Source organism: Aspergillus pseudoviridinutans, assembly GCF_018340605.1.
Source record: "Aspergillus pseudoviridinutans IFM 55266 DNA, scaffold_4, whole genome shotgun sequence".
NCBI classification, from domain to species: domain Eukaryota; kingdom Fungi; phylum Ascomycota; class Eurotiomycetes; order Eurotiales; family Aspergillaceae; genus Aspergillus; species Aspergillus pseudoviridinutans.
The window spans coordinates 513527-534737 of record NW_025091284.1 but is presented as its reverse complement, the minus strand read 5'-3'; the positions used below and the strand labels follow the sequence as shown (position 1 = coordinate 534737).

General features: G+C 49.5%; 7 protein-coding genes across 7 annotated transcripts; 2 read left to right on the top strand and 5 right to left on the bottom strand.

The window, feature by feature from the left end:
* Nucleotides 1-44: 44 nt before the first annotated feature.
* Nucleotides 45-1543, bottom strand: Asppvi_005619 (putative MFS monocarboxylate transporter; the record flags this gene model as incomplete). The annotated part of the gene is made up of 3 exons (XM_043301537.1): nucleotides 45-833; nucleotides 885-1145; nucleotides 1358-1543. The coding sequence occupies 3 exons, from the start codon at nucleotides 1541-1543 to the stop codon at nucleotides 45-47; spliced, it is 1236 nt and encodes a 411-aa protein (XP_043157472.1).
* A 2108-nt stretch (nucleotides 1544-3651) lies between these two features.
* Nucleotides 3652-5130, bottom strand: Asppvi_005618 (putative phosphatidylglycerol specific phospholipase; the record flags this gene model as incomplete). The annotated part of the gene is made up of 1 exon (XM_043301536.1): nucleotides 3652-5130. The coding sequence occupies one exon, from the start codon at nucleotides 5128-5130 to the stop codon at nucleotides 3652-3654; it is 1479 nt and encodes a 492-aa protein (XP_043157471.1).
* A 394-nt stretch (nucleotides 5131-5524) lies between these two features.
* Asppvi_005617 (MDR family MFS transporter) lies at nucleotides 5525-7381 on the bottom strand (the record flags this gene model as incomplete). Its single annotated transcript, XM_043301535.1, has 4 exons — nucleotides 5525-6291; nucleotides 6347-6527; nucleotides 6582-7199; nucleotides 7253-7381. The coding sequence occupies 4 exons, from the start codon at nucleotides 7379-7381 to the stop codon at nucleotides 5525-5527; spliced, it is 1695 nt and encodes a 564-aa protein (XP_043157470.1).
* A 262-nt stretch (nucleotides 7382-7643) lies between these two features.
* On the top strand, nucleotides 7644-9849 carry Asppvi_005616 (putative C6 transcription factor; the record flags this gene model as incomplete). Its single annotated transcript, XM_043301534.1, has 4 exons — nucleotides 7644-8020; nucleotides 8075-8102; nucleotides 8162-8599; nucleotides 8650-9849. The coding sequence occupies 4 exons, from the start codon at nucleotides 7644-7646 to the stop codon at nucleotides 9847-9849; spliced, it is 2043 nt and encodes a 680-aa protein (XP_043157469.1).
* A 400-nt stretch (nucleotides 9850-10249) lies between these two features.
* On the bottom strand, nucleotides 10250-11933 carry Asppvi_005615 (uncharacterized protein; the record flags this gene model as incomplete). Its single annotated transcript, XM_043301533.1, has 2 exons — nucleotides 10250-11459; nucleotides 11506-11933. The coding sequence occupies 2 exons, from the start codon at nucleotides 11931-11933 to the stop codon at nucleotides 10250-10252; spliced, it is 1638 nt and encodes a 545-aa protein (XP_043157468.1).
* An 854-nt stretch (nucleotides 11934-12787) lies between these two features.
* Nucleotides 12788-13257, bottom strand: Asppvi_005614 (uncharacterized protein; the record flags this gene model as incomplete). The annotated part of the gene is made up of 2 exons (XM_043301532.1): nucleotides 12788-13082; nucleotides 13184-13257. The coding sequence occupies 2 exons, from the start codon at nucleotides 13255-13257 to the stop codon at nucleotides 12788-12790; spliced, it is 369 nt and encodes a 122-aa protein (XP_043157467.1).
* A 3192-nt stretch (nucleotides 13258-16449) lies between these two features.
* Asppvi_005613 (uncharacterized protein) lies at nucleotides 16450-19733 on the top strand (the record flags this gene model as incomplete). The annotated part of the gene is given in 5 exon segments (XM_043301531.1): nucleotides 16450-17458; nucleotides 17518-18328; nucleotides 18380-18971; nucleotides 18986-19097; nucleotides 19114-19733. 5 exon segments carry the CDS (start codon nucleotides 16450-16452, stop codon nucleotides 19731-19733), a joined length of 3144 nt encoding a protein of 1047 aa, XP_043157466.1.
* Between the last annotated feature and the right edge of the window lie 1478 nt (nucleotides 19734-21211).

Below are 21211 nucleotides of genomic sequence, written 5' to 3'. Positions count from 1 at the left end.
ACGCATCCATCTTTTAGTATATCGTACAGTACACTTGCCACATATCAAATCCACCGAAACATCCTCGCCATGGACGCAAACCCGCCCAGAAACGCCGTCACCCCAGTCAACACAACCAACACCCCATACTCAGTTCCATACGCGCCAAACGCGTCCCCCTTCCACCCACCCACCTTCAGCAGCGCCTCGCTCAACGGCCCACTAACCACATTCCCGACGCCGCGGCCCGTCTCCAGAAACGCAAACACCATGCTCACATGCGCTGAGCGCTCACTCTTCTGCACCTCGTGCGACAGCGCCGACCACGAGGACGAGTATCCCCCCGCGAAGAACCCATACACAATGCAGAAGATGTACAGGGTGGCCATGTGCGTGGCTAGCCCCCAGAGGAGGAAGACGGAAGCGACAGCCCCCGCCGAGGAAAGCAGGATGCATTTGGTGACGTGGTGGCGGTCGGCGAAGTAGCCGGTGAAGATGCAGCCGAAGACGGTCATGAGGTTGAAGAGGGTGACGGTGAGGGAGGCGAGGAAGTCGCTTGCGCCGAGGGTGCGGGCGTACGAGGTTAGAAAAATGGAGGGGATCCAGAAGCCGATGGCTTGCATTGTGTTGCCGAGCTGGTAGATCAGGTAGACTTTGTCCAAGAGGAAGCGGAGGCTGAGCTGGCGGAGGTGCGAGTGGCGGATGGGGACGCGGGGCTTGTGGAAGGTCATGAAGGGGGCGGCGAGGAGGAAGAGCGCGATGGAGCAGGCGCGGAGAGTGGTTTGCCAGCCGTAGCGGTTGAGGAGGGTTTGGAGGATGAGCGGGAAGAGGATGCCTGTGAGGCCGGAGCCGCTCTGTACTAGATTTAGTTGGGGTTGAAGGATGTGAACGGAGAGGGAACATACCCAGACGATGCCGAAGGCGAGGCCTTTCTTCTCGACGAACCAGTCGGATAGGAAGAGGATGGACGGGGTGTAGGCTAGACAACCCCCGATCCCATATGCCACTCCCTGCGACATGATCAAGTGGGTGACGCTTGTCGAGAACGAACTCAGTCCCAGCGCCAGACACATGATGACGAATCCCGCGGTCGAAAACCAGCGCCGAGCTCGCGGGAATGCAAACATGATGGCGATAACAATGGGTGTGGGCAGGTAAGCCAGCCCCTATGGATGATACCATGTCAGTATAGGTCATGTATACATGGAAGGATATCTGACCATTGCGCAGGTCCCAATAGACGCAATCTCAGTCGATTCCGAAAAAGGTTCATGAGTTCGATAATAGTTCTCAAATACCCCGAATGATTGTGCGAATCCTCTCACCCGTCAACTTTTGCTGTTTCATCTGGACGGTGTGAAGACGACTCACCCCATACTATACCTTCCACCATGAAACAAGCCGCTAGAAATAGCCATGCTTGGTATCCTCCGTCAACTGGTGGTAGCCGCGAGTCATCAAACTCGTCAATGTCGTCCGAGTAATCGTCCGACGAGGTCGGTATATGCGAGAAGGTCTCCTTAAAGAGCGCTGGGGGTACCGATTCGAGCTCGTTGGCAGCCATCGTAGTGCATGGAAACGAGCAAGTAGGAAGCAATCCCAACCTTGAAATAATAAACGGTCTCGCCTCAAACGAAGAGGCAGGATGATGAAATACTCTGCGTTGGGATCCACAAGGGTCCGTATAACATCAGGTGAGGCGTGTCCATGACCGCGGAAGCCAGGGCGAGCAACCGTGAGTAGTGGGGAGACGGAGAAAATAGATCCTGCTATCATCCCTTCTGGCGTTGTCACTCGCGGAGAAGCTTTACGATAGTGCTGGTATGTAGGATTTCCGCGGGGGAATGAAACAAGGACAGATCCGTGTCGATCAGGTCAAGCGCCGTGCCATTGGTATGTATACCTAGCCCGTTTGGGAGTATGCGGAGCTCTCCATCTTCTTGACCTTAAGCTGGGCTTTCAGTGTTGGAATCACTGCCAGACTCTTCTGCTTGCCTGTGGACATTTGCCAAATGTGTTCGTGGAAGCCCGGTGTACGCTGGCTGCTACTTAGGTCTTTGTGCCTGATTTGGGGCTTATATCACCATTTTGCCGGATCAATCATAGCATGGGAATGGTATACGACATCGCCACTCTTAGAAAATCTGATACACGCTCCATGACGTGTGATCAGAGCAATTGCAAGCTCCAGGTCAATCATTGATATGAAACAGCCGAACCATGAAACTTGCCTATGAATATGATACAGTTGCAGTAGATATGTCCTTTTCCGCTTCAAAGCCAAGTAGTCATTGCCAAAGCACAAGGAATAATCTTTCGTCATAACTCCGATCCACTTGCTGCAGCCTGCAGGAAAAGGTTCATGGCGCAGGAGGCTTTGAGCTCGGAGCTCTGAAAATAACTCTGACGCTCAGGGTAGTTGGCAGGTCTGCATTCTTCAGCAGTATAAGCTCTGAGATATGTGGGGAATCGGAAGGGCTCTTGATCCTGTCGCCCGAACAAGGAGTCGAGAATCGACCTGCTGGACACTGGACAGCAGTGACCAGAACGCGTGTGCTTGTCATGCTCATTAGGTAATATTTTTCTTCTCCGGTGCTCATTACTCATAGGTAACTCTGAGTGACATGCTTCCGATTTAATGTATAAACGTGAGTCTTAGTTATATAGATCTAAACCATCTTGACCAGCTTGACACGAGACAAAAGAACCAACGGTCTACAACTGCCAAAAACAGATATCACTCATCTTATTCCTATTGTCGACGCAATTACAAATGTACTAGTCTTATCAGCTCGTTCGAGCATGTTCAGTCGGTGGCATTCCAAGCGAGTGAGGGATGAGCGCCGGGAATGCTTGTGCTCGCACGCCTACCAGGTTATAAGCCCTCCATCCGAACACCCGGATAACGTTGATAAGCACTTTTCTGTCTGATGCACAGAGGCCACAATATTGCATTGACACAGCTTATAAGAATCCGTTTCTTGCACCAGTGACTCTCATCATTGCGGTTGTGGTGCTGCCTCGCAGGACGTCTGCGCAAGAGTTGTCAGCCAGTCAAGCGGACTACCCTTGGGGTAGAACCTCTGTTATTATTGCAAGTGATAAATATACTAGCATGCAAACTTCCTTGAATATTGATCACATGGGCCTGCACTTGTTCGGCGTATGTGGTGAACGTAAGGATTCCCATACGCTTGATTATTTCACAACAGACGTACGAGGCATATGCTATAACCGTGTGTCTATCAACCACTTAAAAGGACTAAACTCTCCTCATGGGTGTAGAGTGCAGTTCAGTATTATTTCCCACTCGAGGTTCCTTATTATAGAGCGGAAGTCAACACTCGATAGGCAACAGAATGATCTGATACCTCCCTTTAGACAATCACAATCACCCAGTCAGTCTGGTCATATGGATACCTTAGAGCTCTTATTTAGCCAGCGTTGCCCATTACCAACGAAAAACACAGTTTGTGAAACCAGACCAGCGCCACTGCTGCCTCTCACTGACCGTTAGCTCTGTCAGCCTTACGGCGCATAGTGAAGCCTGATAACATATATATCCTCCACTACATTAATGCTGCGTTGAAAGGCGGGATTTATTTAGGTCTTTCTTTGTGATTGCTAAACGGTTGCAAAACTGGAATATATCTATCTACTACCTGACTATGTCTAGAAATCCGCCGGCTCAGGTAACTTCTCCGGTGTATCCTCACGATACGTATCCTTAATCAAATGCGCAAAACTAGCAGACCAGGCCACACGCGGCGACAAGTACTCCAACCCCCACAGATCAGCCACAAACTTCAGGATAGACGTATGGGTGAACTCCCCGCTCTGATCCGTCGGCTTGTTCTGCACAACACCCTTGCCCACCCACGGCGACATCAGCACCGTCGGCACCCGGATCCCCAACCGATCAAACGCAAACGTGGCGACCTTGCCGTCCGGCGCCGTCTCGGTGTAGGTCAGGTCGTCGCCTGCAGGCACGTTCTCCGGGGGAGGGACATGGTCCGCGAACCCGCCGTGCTCGTCAAAGGTAAGGATGAAGAGGGTCTCGTGCCACTGCGGGGAGGAGCGGAGCGCCTCGTAGACGCTTTTGATCCAGCCCTCGCCCATATTGATGGGTGACGGGGGATGGAAGGACATGTACGAGCAGCATTCCGGGTTGATCCAGGTGAACTGGGGCAGGGTGCCTGCTTTTGCGTCGCGGTAGAACTGGTCAATGGGGCGGACGTTGGTCTCGCCGAGTCCTGACATGGCGGTCCAGCGGTAGAAGAGCGCGTCCGGGAGAAAGCCGGTCGTGTTGGAGTAGTTGATCCAGCTGATGTTGTTGGCGGAGAGCTGCTCGAAGATGGAGCGCTGAGGCAGCGCCGACCTGTCGAAGTCGGGGTCGTTGGTGCCGTGGCCGTGCGACGTGCCGGAGGTCAGATAGGCGCGATTAGGATTGGTTGGGCCGGGCACGGCGGCGAACCAGCGATCGAAGAGCACAAAGTTCTCGGCCATGGCGTTGAAGACGGGGACGTGCTCCGGGGTGTAGTAGTTGATGACCTCGCCTGCGCGAGAGAGGTCGCCTTCGATGCCGTACGAGGCGATCTGCTCGGCGACGAAGCCTTGCATGTTGGGGGAATTCAGGTCGTAGTCCGGATGATAGGTGCTATACACTTGCTGGTTCCCACCGGTGATACTGTGATCAGGATCATCCGGGGCGACATTCTTCGCCGTGGGCTTTGCGCACACCATCGGCGAGTGGGGATCGGATACATTGGCCGGGTTGCAGTACTCGCGGTTCACGAGACCGTCAATACTGGGATGGTATGTGAGGCCGCCGGCGTAGTTGTCGAACGACAGGTTCTCCTGCACCAGAACCACGACGTTCTTGATCGGACTGGACAGTCTGCTCTGGGGCACATGAGGGGCAGCCCCTGCGCCAAAACCCAGCGTGAAGAAAACAGCCAGCGACAGGACGGACATAGTAAACAGCAGCAGCGAGATGGCGATGATGGCCCACCAGGAACGGGACTGTCTGCGCGACGCCCAGATATTTATCTCCTCGGGTGGATCATGCCGTAGCAGACGCTCCGTCTCGTCCGAGGCATGTTTATCTGGTGGGAATGATGCATGTGCATCTTCATCTGCTTTGGGTTGCATTTTTGGCGGTGGTTCTGTAACCCTTTGTCAGGATGTTGATGAAAATCTCGAGAATGGCCCGCCGTCAACCTGGAAGATCATCCTCACCTCGGACGTGGGGTTTATCTTGGCTGCTGATCTGATCTGATCATCCGGCATCCACTCGCCCGTCAACATGTGAGCGATGCATCATCTCATTGGGTACAGCAGCTCTAGTGCCTGGGAGCTAAACAGCAGAAGAACGTAATCAATCACCGGCGCGTGGCTGGGGAAGTATGACTCTATTGGTCTGGCGGCGCCGATGTGCGGGTGGGCTCCACAACTCGGACCTGCTATCCTCATTTGCCGCATGTGCCTCTATTCACTAAGGTATTGTACATTTCCACACGTTTGACAATATATCTAAATTATATGACTACTTCAGTTTTTCCGGATCACGCTTGCAGTTCACCTTTATCTGGTCATCCTGTGCACCTGCCAATGTTTTCGTCTCATTTGAATCACCCGGTTTGCTGCCCTCCTCAGCAGCATGTCCAACCTCGGTCTCAGACTTCGAAGGCAGCTGCTTCTTCTTGACAGTACGCCATTCCATAGTCACTGCACCCACGATGGCAAGGCAGGCCATGACGAGACCAACCTGGAAACACACCCGCAGTGAGTCGTTATAAGCCCCCAGCGAGGCCGCGCGATCTTCGACGGGAACGTGGTCGAGAAGCTGCGTGGCACCCGAATTCTGGACCATTTGAGGACTGATCGCCAGACGCTTGGCCAGCTGGTTGCTGAGCACGTTCTGGCCGACCGACGTAAAGACCGCGCCAAAGAGTTGTTGAGCAAAGAACATGAGCGACGCGCCGATGGCCACCTGCTCGCGGGGGAGCACTCTTTGCGCCGCCATGTTCGGTATCTGGTTGCAGGTGCCGTGGCCGAAGCCGTACAAGACCTGAAAGCCGATCCACTTGGCCTTTGATGTGTGGACCCCGAGAGTGGTGAGTAGTCCGGCGCCGATGGAGGAGAGGACGATCCCGAGTATCAGAAAGGGCGTGTAGTAGCCGATGCGGGAGACTAGCTGGCCAGTGAGGATGGACGCTACAACCACCGAAAGGAGCATAGGAAGGAGGCGGATGCCGCTCTGGATGGCCGAGACGCCGTCAATCACCTGAAACCAGATGGGAAGATAATACACTGTCGTCGGTTGGCAAGCGGGTCACAACTTAGGTTGATATCCCAGTCGACTCACCGAACAAGATGGTATGTGCGCCGAGACAGCAGCTCACCCAGAAACCGGAGGCGATGCTCCGTTGCAGGAAGATGCGTGGAGGCAGCGTCGCCTGCTCTGGCTTCCACACCTGGATCAAGACGAACGCGATCAAAAGCACAAAGGCCAACACCAGCAGCGCGACGATCCGGCCCTCGCTCCACTAGACGCGGTCAATATCACTGGCGAACACAGGCAGTGATGAAAGAACTCTTACCGCGTACTTGGTACCACCCCACTGCAGAGCCAAGCAAAGACAGACGATCCCAGGAATGATGGCAAGTGTTCCCAGACCATTCAGCTGACGCAGCTTCTCCTTCAGCGGCTTCTGGGTGTTTGGACGGTCGGGAATATCGAGAAAAAGTAGGATGACCACAATTACCACTGCTCCTAGGGGAAGATTGATATAAAAGCACCATCTCCAGGTGACGTCGGTGGTAAAGACGCCGCCAACCAGCGGGCCAGCCACTGAAGCAACCCCAAACACAGCCCCAAAGAGCCCCTGATACTTGGGCCGCTTGTGCAGTGGAAGTGCAAACACGATGATAGTCATGGCACCCGAGGAAATGCCTCCAGAACCCAGGCCGGCGATGACTCTGCCGAGAATGAACCCGATCGAGTTTGGAGCCGCGCCGCAGAGGGCCGAACCGATCTCGAACAAGACAATGGACGTCATGAAGGTGGCCTTGATGCTGAATATAGTGTATATCTTCCCGAACAGCAGTTGAAAAGCACAGTTGCTGAGCAGGTACGCCGTGCCATACCACCCAATATCGCCTGTTGAATGGAACTTGTCGGTGATCTGGGGAATCGCGGTCGAGATGATGAGCCGGTCCTGCAGTGGTCAGTATAGACAGTCGATCTCGACCGGGGTATCATTCAACACACCAGGGAAACCAGGAACATGCCAATGAGAATCGAAATTATCAGCAGAAAGAGCTTGAGGCCAGTGGGATAGACAATGTCATCCTTGTCCTTGTCGTCTTTGGCTGTGTCGACGGGCTTCTCCTGAGACATCGTCTCATTTGATATTAAGCAGTGGCGAGCAATTGAAAAGGAGACTAATGGGCGTTACTTCAACTGAGGATACAGCTTGAAAAATATGAGGATGCATTTTGAAATTGTTAAAATTATATAGGTTTATATGTATCACAGTAAACCCACTCGCCGCTCGGGGCTCAAAATTTATTTTTTTGTTTCCGAGCCCCGACCGCTGTTTCTGCTCTTCTTTCTCCATCTCACCCCGACACGTACCTTACCCCACGCAGAATATGCAACAATGACTCGGTTTACCGACGGTAGCGATTTCAAAAGCTACTCTTGCTTGCCTTGTCGGCAGCGAAAGGTCAAATGCGACCGGCGTGCTCCGTGTTGCAACTGCGTCAAGGCCGACAAGCAATGCAGCTTCATTCCCCCGGTGCGCGGGAAACGTAAAAGAACCAAGCCTCCTCGAGAGGGTCTGCACGCCAAACTAGAACGGTATGAGAAACTGTTGAGTTTACATGGCATCAAATCTGAGCCATCCGACGATCTGGATGACTCCGACTCCGAAACTGATACGTGCATGGACGAGGATGCCAATGCCGTGGACACCACGCTCGAAGAGACGAAGCCAAAACTCATCATACGAGAAGGGGTATCCAGATACTTTGACAGGTGTGTTGCGTCTATTCCCTTACAGTATCGTATCCAGTATCTGACCTCCTGCAGTGCACCTTGGTCTATCTTCGGCGGCGAGGTAAGCACAGTCCTCGATTTCCTCCTAGCAACCTCGAAGTCTTGTCTAATGTCGTTTAGTTTCAACATCCAGAGGTCGGTGGTACTGTGGATGAATCGTTTTCCGACGAAAATGGGTTGTTCTTCGGACAGAATGAGAAATTCGAAAATCTTGCAAGCCTCCACCCCTCTGTGCAGATACTGCCAAAGCTAAGGGATATATATGCCGATCGGGTTGACCCTTTGGTTAAAATCCTGCATCTTCCGACATTCTCGACTGCGTTAGCAAATGGGCTGCGGCATCCAGCGGAGCGATCCAAAAGCTTAGAGGCCCTGATGTTCTCTTTCTACCTGGCGGTCGTTAGTACTCTCAACGAAGACGAGTGCCAGGATCTATTTGGACTCTCGGAATCGGTCGTGTATGCCCGCTATAGACTCGCAACTCGGCAAGCTTTGATCGATGCCAGATTCCTGTCGACTTCCAATCCGATGACTCTTCAGGCATATGTATTGTTCATGGTAAGGGATAGCTATCCAGCCCTGTTTAACGGCAAGTCTAACGGATGAAGATGTGCGTCCGAAAGAGTTACTCGTGCGACACCTTATTTGTCTTGTCCGGCGTCGCCATCCGGCTGGCACGCAAAATGGGATTCCACCGTGATGGCTCATTTCTCGGGCTCTCGCCATTCGACGCGGAAATGCGAAGACGGCTATGGTGGTATTTGGTCCATGTGGACTTTCGCATAGCCGATGTCCTGGGGACCAGACCATCAATGGATATTTCCTGCGCGGACACAAAGACGCCACTCAATGTTGATGACGAGGATCTCCATCCAGACATGACTGACCTGCCGCCTGAACGCAACGGCATTACCTCTATATCCCTTTGCCTGATCAGACACGAGATGCTGGTCGCCTTGCATGACTTTTCGACATCGTCTGCTGCCGACATGCGCTGGGAAGTAGTACTGGGGCCCAATGTGCCACCCGCCAAAAAGGACAATATCATCAGCCGGATTGAGGATCATTTAGAGCGAAAGTACTTGCGGTATTGTGACCCGGCAAACCCGCTCCATACTTTCGTATCCATCATGATCCGGTTCTCCATATGCAAGATGAAGCTCGATGCTCATAATCCGCGCCAATTCGCCAGGAGTCCCCCGAAAGACCTTCAAACCGAGCGCGACATTGTATTTACTAATGCCAGAAAGCTACTGGAATATGTCACCTTGGTACAAGGCGGTCATCGTGGTCTGGAGAAGTACACATGGCAAATCGGCACAAGCGCGCTGTGGATCGCAATGCTATACGTGCTTATCGAAGTTCGACATCGCAGAACTGGGCTGGAAGTAGACCGGTCCTGGCAGTTGATCGGAGTCGTATTCTCCTGCCCTCGCATGTTTGGTAGAACCCCTAAACCTGTGGATACGGTGCTCTGCAAGTGGACACTGGAGGTCTGGGACCACTATGTTGCCGCTTCGAAGGCTGAGGGGCTGCCGGAACCATCGACGCCGGAGTACATTAATGCGATTCGTGGTAGGACCAGGTCAACAGGGGAACTATCTCGAACTGAACATCTGTCTGTGCACCGTGGTCCTGTTGATGAAAGTTCGCTCGGCTGCAAGCAAATACAATCCAACGGACATGAAACTCTTTTTGATTTCGGATCTCTTGACTCTTACGACTTTCCGGACATCCTCTCTTTCGAAATGGACTCGAATGAATGGGTACAGTGGGAGCAATTGGTTGCCGAGGGAGGCCGCCCCTGAGTGCGAGGGTACAATGCTTCTTTAGATTCTAGACCGACATGCCACAGTGAGTGCTGCTCTGCATAAAACTATCATCTATATTCAATGATCGTACTAGTTACATAGCAAGCTCTCCTTATATCTTATTTGGTCAGTGCTAGATCTATTTTTCAGAAGGTTCCTTAGTGTTAGCATTACCTTCAACTATCCTTTTCTGATGATCCAAGAATATTGAGGCACTGATATCCCTCTGTCAAGTCTCCATAGCCCTCTATTTGAGCTTCAGTGGGACTATTTTATTCAAGGAGTCCAAACGCCTCGTATCAAATCTTAATCAAGCCTGTATCCGCTTGAGGGCAAACTTAGCGATCCTGTTTCGTAGACATGAGATAGCATACAGCTAGTGTATAGGAACCAAGCATTATTCATACTCATACTCCGTCCATTCATCATCTGCCTCCCCCTTCCAAAGCTTATCGTCATTCCCGGGCCCCTCTAACGTCTCACCATTCGGGATCAGTTCCTCGATACCCTCAATAACGGCAAGTCGTGGGAGCTTTTGATCTTTCTCCGCCATCAGCTTAGCAAGCTGGTCGTCAAGCAAGTTTTGTGGAACACCTCTCAGGCGCGGCTTCATTCCCTTCTTGTAGCCATATAGGCGAAGTGACTCGAGATTCGGCGGCAGGTGATCGACAAGGGAAAAAGATTCATCGACAAATTGGTCACCCCACKGGTCACCACGCTGTTCGCCACCATATCCACGAGCATAAAGATAAAGAATATGAACCCCTATACTGAGCTCTCTTAGTTGTGAGAAGCTTCCAAGAGAGCAAGCATCCACAGATGTATTAGAAGGTATTTGTTCCTCCTCCACAGGAACCTTCTGAAGTTCATCGGCCCACTCATGCAGGTAAACTGGATCATCCCTGGGCAATTCCTGCTCTTCTTCTTCTTCTATGGTGTACATCAGATACCTCAGACCAATAAGGTCTAGTAGACGAGTTTGCCCTTCTACATCAAGATCCAGCTGGCGCAGGGAGGCTCTGTGAGCAAAAAGCGCCCGAAAGACACACTCTGGATGGAAGGATATCAGCATACCATTCCTTGAGAAGCGGCCGCCGATCCCATATCTGAATTTCTCCAGACGTTTAGCTGATTCGATTGTATAAACCAAGTATGGGCAATGAAGGCTGGAGTGCTGAATTGTGATACAGGTATAATTTCCCGATCGAGGTGGGGGCTCAACACTTGGGAGATGTGGATCAGAAATAGCATCCACATGGACAGATTCCACCGCTGGCAGACGTCGCACTAGGTTTAGACTGCCGAATAGGTCATAGGGTTGATAATATGATGTTTCATACACGCAGGTATTTAGATCGACTAGGAATCTAACAGCTCGGAGGTTCTGTAAGAACGGCATGTTCTTCTCACAGACCAGTTCAAGGAAATGCTTGAATACATAGTCAATTATGGGAAGTGGCTCGCCATCAGCTTCTGCTTCTAGTCTCAAGAGCATAGGCTCTTCATATCCCACAGGGCAAAAGCTCAGAGACTCAAGCATCGGTGAGATGGAAACTAGGAGGGCTGCCAGCGCCTGAGCCAAAAATGGAGATCGTGGGTCATTGTCACTATTCCGAGTCAGAATATAAGTCAAGACAAAGAACGATGCCATACTCCATGGTAGCAGGGTCCTGTAGTAATATATTCAAAATTTTCTCCTGCTTTTCTACCGACTCAAACCCCAATTGTTTAATGGCTTCTTCAAGCCTAAGCAGGTCATCTAATTCTAGTACCCTTTCTGCACGGCGTAGTTGGTAGCTCTCCACAACCTCATACCGTAATGATGGCGATCGCTCCAGCTGGATATTACGGACATATAAACCCAGTCGGGGTGTCTTTAAGATTGATAGTAACATCCCAAAGGCTTTTGTAAAATCTGAGGTGTTTCTCAGCCTTACTCGGAGGTATTTGCGCCGAGCGGACATCTCACACAGGCGATATATGCGGCGAGATTGCATGGAAAGTGAGGCAACATCACGATGAGAGGAGAGACTATTGATCACTCCTTGTATGAGTTCATCTGGGAGGGAATGGAGGGACATGGTTGGAGAGGGGTGCTTGACTTGGCTTCGGGGAATGTCGGTGGGAAGCTGATATTTATAGGGTGGCACTGCTCACTGCTAAAACAAGAACGGCATGGCCCTTATCTTGGCATTTGTAGCTTTTTGCGCAGTTAGTGTGATTATCAGGTAATGCCAAGGTTAACGAGTAGAGCAACTAGTTGATCCATTAATTGCTTGATATCCAGGTCTGCACGGGACCTCGGCCGCAGGCGAAGAATTCGTCTAACAAATCCAGCTTGCCATTGACCTAAAAGGCAAGGTACATATATCATGGAACAGGTCTTCCAACATGACCTTCATCTGCTTGGGCTTTGCGACCGGACGTCGATAGCCATGCACCATTCTGACAGTCCCCTGTGGCTGGAGGTCAGGTAATGCTTTCACGGTCATCAAGCGCTCTTCGGCTGTAGATATGCCATATATGGTGCCAAGTCCACGCCAAAAAATGTGCTGCACTCGTGCTTTCATGCCAATAAATGATTGAATTGCCTCCTCCAGGGAGAAAAGAATGCGTGAATGTAATATTTCATTCTGCTTCTGCCATCGGGCAAGTCCAAAGGGCTCATATGAAGGTGGTGATTCTTCGCGGTGTTGACCAATATAGACTGAGCCTCAATCCAGAGGGCTTAAAGAAAAAGGTTATCTCGCCAGGTAGTGTAGGTCTCGTGACCTTTGAGACGGTTCGATTCGTGCTTTATAGCTTGCTGTTTCTCCTGCACTGCAGTCGATGGATGATTGCTCTACCTTTTTCTCCTGCCACACAAACGGCAGCTACCTTACAAACATTGACGAGCCTGACTCATACTCCAAATATTCGGTATTTCTAATCCCAGTCACTTCGTCTGTCCTCCTGCCGAATGCCCGTCAAATGTCTCACGGTAAAGACATTCCACAGTAACGAGAGGAAGTCTTCCTAGACTGACCGCAGTGTCCTCGGAAGCCCGGAAGGAAGTACTACCACCATCCACGAGAGATTCACTCTCGGCATCGATGAGTTCTGGAGACGCTAGAACAGCCACACCCGTCTCCTGATCTTCATCCGTGATATGATAGTTCGACTTGCGAGAGCAAGTGGGACAAAAGGCGGCACTCTTGGGCCGAGAAATACGGGTTATATAAGCTTTGTATCTGTTTATAGCAGCAATCAAGGCTGCATATGCATGTGCAAGACTGCAGGGGTTGCATTAGCCTCAAGGGAGAAGAAGGATAGGTAGCTATTGGACACTTACCCCGACACAAGACATGCTAGGTTGCCGTACACACAGACCACATGCTTACCCACGGCCCCGGCAATGATGAGCATAGTGAAGTATACCACCGTGAGGTAGATTGCGAAGAAAAGGTCGGTGATGATAATATTCACATCAGAGGTGGATTTTGACGATGCTGGATGTCGCCGGTACCGATAGAGCAATATAATAGATGATAGGCCAGAGCTGCAAAGCTAATGATAGAGTATCCTTGGTTAAAATTATGTCATGAAGAACAGGCATATGGAGATGGCTGGACTTACAGCTACTAGTTGGTTGATCGAAGCAGTCTGGACATTTTCTGTAAAGACGCCAATTAGGTTGAAAGGAAAAGAGATGATGGCGATGACAATGAGAGTGATTCGAACATTGACAAAAGACTTATCTGGTCGATGATCAAGTTTCTCCATCATGGTAACTGATTCAACGTGTGTATCATTGAATATTTGCGAAGCAGGAGGTCTCTGTTCGACGATAAGTTCAATAAATAGTGTTGCCTAGATAATGCTCAGTTGCCAAGTCAGTAGGCGCTTTATGCATGTCTCAGATAGTAATGGATTAGAGTCAGAACTGACAGATCATTGCTTTGTTCATTGCCAAGTTTGGGCTTGTACTGAGTTGATCCTTACCATAGTAATTGTAAATTAGAGGGTCGCCTGCGTATAATCTTGGTAGATATGTCTACTACAGTGCATCCTTATGTAGTTTGCTGCGCAATGAGCATTAACAATAGCGCCATCATCAAGAAGGCAATTGTTTACTTAAATTACTATGGTTCTATAGTATTACACCCTTAGTCATTTCTTTATAGCTATGAACTTATATTTGACATTACATGCCTATAAATTACTAAAACAACATATGTGGTGGTCATATCTGCTGCAATAAAAGTGAATTCCTTACCCGCATCGACTCTAATGACTATAAGGGGTTTCGAATCAGAAGGAGGTTAAGAGGGCGCGACGACTGGGTTTATAATAGAAGTAAGACGCTGTAACTTAAAATAAGACTGACTGTCACTTTCATTGATAGCGGCAAGATTGACTGGTAAGGAGCCTATTTTGCTCAATCGGCGTTGTCCAGACCTCGCAAAAATTTATTAAAGATGGCACCACCTCAACTTGCCTTTACACCCCTAAGCGTTTCCAAAGCCCATCAGACATGAATTATGATCACATTTACCAACGCACTTCCCGCAGCAGGGTAGAGCATTCACCGATATTTCTGGTAGGAGGTGGATTGTTTCTTGGTTGATTGGGCGGAGGGCATCCTGCTTGTGGGCAATGTCAGTATTAGACTTTCAACTCTAATCTGATGGTGCTTCTAATTAATCTAAAACAAAATCAGTAAAGAACACCAAGATCTGCCAGTCGCTATGCCAAGGCTAATTGTGAAGTCTTTGTTAGTGTTTTTCTGAGGATACGGATAGATCTATAGAGCAATGTGAGCACTTGTGGCATCCGCATCACACATTCTCTACGCTATAGTAATTCTGCCCAAAAGTGACGCCAATCAGATATTATAAATGCGAGCATCTTCTGGAAAATCGATCTTGTAAGTTACATTAGTACAAAAAGAAGGTCCTATCCTTAGCAGTGCCCTCTTATTTGACTTGGATTACAGGTCCTTTTAGGTTAATACCGCTAGCTTCATAAAGGCGAGATCCATCTAACCTAGAGCTTGGGCCGGTAGATTACGGTCCTCCTAACATTGGAACAATGGGTCCTGCATGGTCCTTCAGGCAGGCAGGCAATCGCAACATAAGGTTCGCCGATTCGGCCAAAGGTATAGATCTTCGAATCGGCTGCATCTGTTCCTCGAGAACTCCAATTCATTAAGCGGTTCCTTAGCTGCTGTATGCCTCGATGGGTAGGGCGCAGAACCATCCGACCTGGAATTCTTCTCGCGAGGGGCAAGGCATGGCTATGGTGGTCTAGGCAGGACGGAGCTACGAGCTGCTCTAATGTTTCTGGCTACCGTGGATTTACCAAAGAAGTTAGAGGCGAAACAGAAGCCTGCTAACTTTGACTGCACTTAGGAAACATGGAGAGCAGGATGTATCAAGGTCAGATCCCAGATTGCAACCAGCCACCAAGTCTCAGCCTTGCGCTGGAGATTATGCACGGCAACGAGGCTGGGCGGCAAGAGACGAAATATGATTGGCATTTGGTTAATTTCGATGCATGTGACAGTTGGGCAGCTACTCCTTCCCAGGAGACCACCAGGCGCTCCAGTTTGAATGGTGTGAAAGCTATCAATGAATAGCCCTCCATCGCCAATCAGGCAATTGCTCAGCCTTCCACCTGAGCGGCTCACGAAACTCTTTGGTTGGTGTGTTCAACTGGCAGGGCCCAAGGCCTAGCCATCTTTTGCTAATACGCCAGTCTACGCAAGCCAATCTTCGTTCTGTCCTCTCCCTGATCAAAAAGAAGCTCCATTATCTCTGAGTTCGATCTCGCTGGATGTGCAATCAACTCTTCCCGCTTCTTCTGCCTCCTGAGCTTAACATTGGTATCTCTCGCGGTGATACTGGCCGGGGTACTTGATGGGACGTCATCATGAGATCTCCGAAATGGGAAGACAACTACCCTGAAGCTTAGAGATCTACCCGAGTCTTTTGCAAGAGGGAGACGTACAGATCCAAACCTGAACCGAGGCGGGGTAAGCCGTCAATGATCGCCGAACTATCCATGGCAATGTGACAGGCCCGATCCTGGACGCAACGCAAACCGACCAGAAGCTTCAGCCCCTGTGCCTTGTGGATCTGTCATGTGCCATCAACTTACGCCCTCCAATTGTTAGTCCCATATGTTTTAGACTCATGGATTCGAGGGGCGTTCAAAACCATAAATAGAAGTGATACTATTTACGCGTGCGGCTGAGCTGCGTTGTGCCCAACACCCGCCGGATTCTAGAACACGAGGCTTAATTAGCAGCTGTGTCATCATCCCGCCTCTTTTCCTTCTCCCTTCTCATTAGCTCACTCGCAGTTATACCGTTTCCTTTATCGCGATCCAGTCCCTCACCTCCTGCTGGAGGCTCTCTCCTGAGTTCTATTGAATCAAAGTAAGGCTGCCTAGCCTCGCCCTAATCACCACCGACTAAACAAACATACACATCCAGATCGAATCCCCGAGTTCAAATCACTGTTGAAAGCAAGCCAGCATAAACGACCCGTTAATATCTGTCAACTCCCAAGCCAACAACCGCATCGCCCGAAACTGTAACATCCAGGCAGATTCAAAATGTCCGGAGGGCACGGAGGGATCAGCGATGATAAAGGCCCTGCCTGTAGCAAGACAGGTCGTAACAATACGGACTGCAAATCTCGTTCGATGGAGCTAATGCACTGTGATTACACTGTGGGATGGCTCTGCGCACTGTCAAAGGAGCAGACAGCAGCAACGGGAATGCTAGATCAGATACATTCTCCTCTACCAAAGCCCTCAAATGATCCCAACGCGTACACTTTAGGATCCATTGGGAAGCACAACATCGTCATAGCCTGCTTACCAAAAGGAAAGTATGGCGCTAATTCAGCATCGATGGTCGCGACCTGGATGGTCAATACTTTTCCATCCATCAAGGTCGGCCTCCTGGTGGGTATTGGCGGCGGTATTCCGCCGAAGGTTAGACTCGGAGATGTTGTGGTTAGTGCGCCCGTTGACCAGTATCCTGGAGTGGTCCAGTGGGATATGGGCAAGGCGGAGGGGTGTGGCAGCTTCAAAAGGACTGGTGCCCTGAATAATCCCCCGAGCGCGCTGCTGACAGCGCTTACAAAACTGGAGACTCAGCATGAGATGCATGGCTCTAAGATATATGATTATCTTGATGATTTGGGAAAGAAATATCCCAGACTAGCGTCAAAATATACTTGGTCCGATGCCTTCAAGGACCCGCTATTCACCCCAGAGAGTTCTCATCGCCCTCGGAGCAGACCTGGGAATACACGCGTGCATTATGGTCTGATCGCATCTGGTAATCAGGTGGTCAAGGACGCTGAGTTTCGTAACAGTCTTGACGAGAGTCTCGGCGGGAATGTGTTGTGTGTTGAAATGGAGGCGGCAGGGCTCATGAACGATTTCCCATGTGTTGTTATACGGGGTATCTGTGATTATGCCGACTCACAAAAGAATAATGATTGGCAGGAATATGCCGCAGCCGTCGCTGCGGCGTACGCGAAGGAACTTCTTGAATATGTGCAGAAGAGTGATGTTGACGGAGCGTCCCCAGTGAAGGACATTCTAGGCCAGGGTTAGTAATTCCCGAGACCGTCTACCAAGTTCATACCAATATTCTAATGATATATGTAGTTCTTGACACTGTGCGGAGAGCTGGGGCCAATATTGAAACATTGAGGTCTAAGTTGGACAGAACAGAAGACCTCGAGGTCCTCAACTGGCTAACGCCAGTCGATTATAGTCCCCAGCACAGTGACTTCTTGAAAAGGCGGCAACCAGGAACCAGTCGATGGTTTTTAGACTCTGCCGAGTACCAGACTTGGCTAAGCGCGAAAAATCAGACGTTATTCTGCCCAGGCATTCCAGGGGCAGGGAAAACGATTCTGACTGCAGTAGTCATTGACGACCTCACTACACGGTTCCTGAATGGTCAATCCATTGGGATTGCGTACATCTACTGTAACTTCCGCCGGAAAAACGAGCAGAAAGTCGAAGACCTACTTGCGAATCTACTAAAGCAGCTGAGTCAGGAGCAGCCTGCCCTACCAGACAGTGTGGGAAATCTTTACAACAGGCATAAAGGCAAAGGAACTCCACCACTTGACGAAATTTCAAACGCTCTCCGGTCCGTCGCGGCTAAATATTCGAGAGCATATATTTTCATTGACGCGCTTGATGAATGTGAGGAATATGGTTGCCGAACAGAATTCCTGGCAGAGATCTTCGACCTCCAGGCAAAATGTGGTGTAAACATCTTTGCCACTTCCAGATTCATCCCACAAATCACCGAGACATTCAAATCTAGCATGACATTGGAAATCCGTGCATGTGATGACGATGTGCGAGAATACTTAAAGGGTCGGATATTACAGTCGGAATCGGCTATTTTGATCCCAGTCAGCGAAGAAATTCAAAGCGGCATCATAAACGCCGTAGATGGGATGTAGGTGAAACTTCACATCATACTACACTTAATAGACTAACTATGCGCCAGGTTTCTCCTAGCACAGCTTCACTTCGACTCAATAAAATCCAAGAAATCAATCAGAAAAGTCAGGGAAGCTCTAAAAAGCCTTCCAAAAGGGGCCGAAGCATACAATCATGCATACATGGATGCTATGCAGCGAATTGAATGGCAGGCTATGGATTCTCAGCAGCTTGCAAAGAACGTTCTATCATGGATTGTCAGCGCAAAAAGACCGCTCACTACTTTAGAACTTCAGCATGCCCTTGCTGTGGTTATCGACGAGACTGAACTTGATGATGAGAACTTCACTCCGATTAATGAAATGGTTTCTGTTTGTGCTGGATTGGTTACAGTTGATGAAAGAAGTGGCATTATCCGATTAGTCCACTATACAACGCAAGAATACTTCCAGAAAGCACAGGAATATTGGTTTCCAGATGCAGAGACAGATATCACAAAAGTCTGCGTTTCTTATCTCTCATTTGATGCTTTCGAAATTGGGCCTTGCCATTCACGTAGTGAATTTCAGGAACGGCTAGACCGATACAAGCTCTACGACTACTCTGCAAAGAACTGGGGACATCATGCTCGCAAGGCCTCCATTTTATGCCCAGAAGTCGTAAGGTTTCTAAGTTGCAAGATGAAGCTACAGGCGTCAATTCAGGCAGTACTACCTCATCAGCGAGGTTTGAGGGGTCTGATAAACAGTCTGAAGAAAAATCCGATGAAAAGTCGGATACGGATGGTAAGGCAAATGACAGGTCTGCACTTGGCGGCATACTTCGGAGTGGAGGGAGCGGTTATTACTCTCCTATCCGAGGAGGTCGCAACAACCATACAGACCACTGATGGTCAAGCACTGCCAGGAGATAGGCTGGACTTAAAGGACGGTTTTCAGCGTACGCCGCTATCATGGGCCGCGAAGAATGGGCACGAAGCAGTGGTCAAGCAGTTACTTGACAAGGGTGCTGACATAGACACAAGGGATGAGGAGGGCAAAACGCCGCTGATATTAGCTGCAAAGAATGGGCATGAAGCAGTGGTCAAGCAGTTGCTTGACAAGGGCGCTGACATAGATGCAAGGGACAAGAGTGGCCACACACCACTGCTATTAGCTGCAAAATATKGGCATGAAGCGGTGGTCAAGCAGTTACTTGACAAGGGCGCTGATATAGACTCAGAGAACTATTATTATTGGTACACACCACTGTCATATGCCGCGGTGAATGGGCATGAAGCAGTGGTACAGCTGTTACTTGACAAGGGCGCTGACATAGACACAAGGGACAAGGAGGGCAAAACACCACTATTGTTAGCTGCAGCAGATGGGCATGAAACAGTGGTTAAGCAGTTACTTGAGAACGGCGCTGACCAGACCTGAAGGATGACTACGGCCAAACACCGCTGCTATTAGCTGCACAGTATGGATATAAAGCAGTGGTCAAGCAGTTACTTAATAAGGGCACTGACCTGGAGTTAGGGAAATAAGCTACTATTCACTAGGGTTAGCATTCACATAGACTCCAAGGATAACAATAAAGATGGTGCCTCTTTCATGGGTAGTGTATAACAGGCCGTGGATTTCTACACTTAAACAATCTACTTCAACTGCTCTTCCTGCTTACCGCCTGATGCTTAGTTAGAAGACTAAGTTCGCCCAGGACCTTGGAACCGAGTTATTCAGCTGTGTATACTCACTCCATGGTCTAAACACTTGGCATGGCATGTCACTTATTCTCAAAGTTGCCCAACATCTTATGTCTCTATCAGTTACCCAGTAAAGTTCATCTCCCCCTGCGCACACATATTCTGTAAGACCGCCTTGTGCAACATTAGTAGGATCCCTTAATGCTGCTTTGACCATCGTAAGAGAAACTTACTCATCCTTGCCTGGAGCTGGGAAATGAATGCGTAAGACTCACTTCCATGACTATTAATTTATCTGGGCAGAGCCTTCGCGATTAGATCAATGCTATGTAAACAAAATGTGTTTTAATGCTTTATCCACCTCCTTACCCAAGCGCAGTTGGAGCTTGTTCGTAAATTATCCTCTCCTTGCAGTACGCCGACTTCGACGAAAAGGCGAAGGCTATCGCGGAAACATAAAACCTGGCATCTAAGATACAGGGGCTTGTTTAAGAGATGCTCTCATCATTATTGAAACTTCTAATAGTTCTTTCAGGGGGCGCTAGGCTGTGACTGCATAAGTAAAGAATTCTGTGAAAAAACTAAAAGAATCTGGAAATGCTGAGAATTAAAGTTAGATTTGACTACATAGTAGTAGACTAGTGCGATAATCGCTGTTCATAAACACGGGTGGATTATACATGAATATATGCCTTTTAACGCCACGGCAAGCAAAAGCAGTGAGAATGACAGGAGCTTAACAGGCATGCAGACCACGCAGCTGTGCTTCATCAAGTGCTGGGTTTGGATGGCTACATCAGATCCTGAATTAGTCATCCAATGATAAACTAGGATGGTATTCACTATCATACTAGCCTTACTCTCCTCCCTACTCTATATATCCGAATCTAGAGATAGATGTATATGAGTAGTAGAGCTACTACATCACTCCTCTATCTCTTATCTTAATTCAGCTCGCGAAAGAATTTCACAGAATTGTTTTAAGGACATGACAGTTTTTTGGCTAAGTCTGGATAGTTTTGTGTCCGATCTACTGTTGTAGGATCCTTGAGATCCAGCCGCAGAGAGCCTGTCTCTGAGGGCTACCCACCATTGGTCCAGAACACGTAGCCCAGTACTAAGGAAGCAATATTTCACTAGGATCGAGAAGTAGCTTGCCTTTGACAACTTTAACGAGGTTGATTCGAACATTGACGAAAGAATTATCTGGTC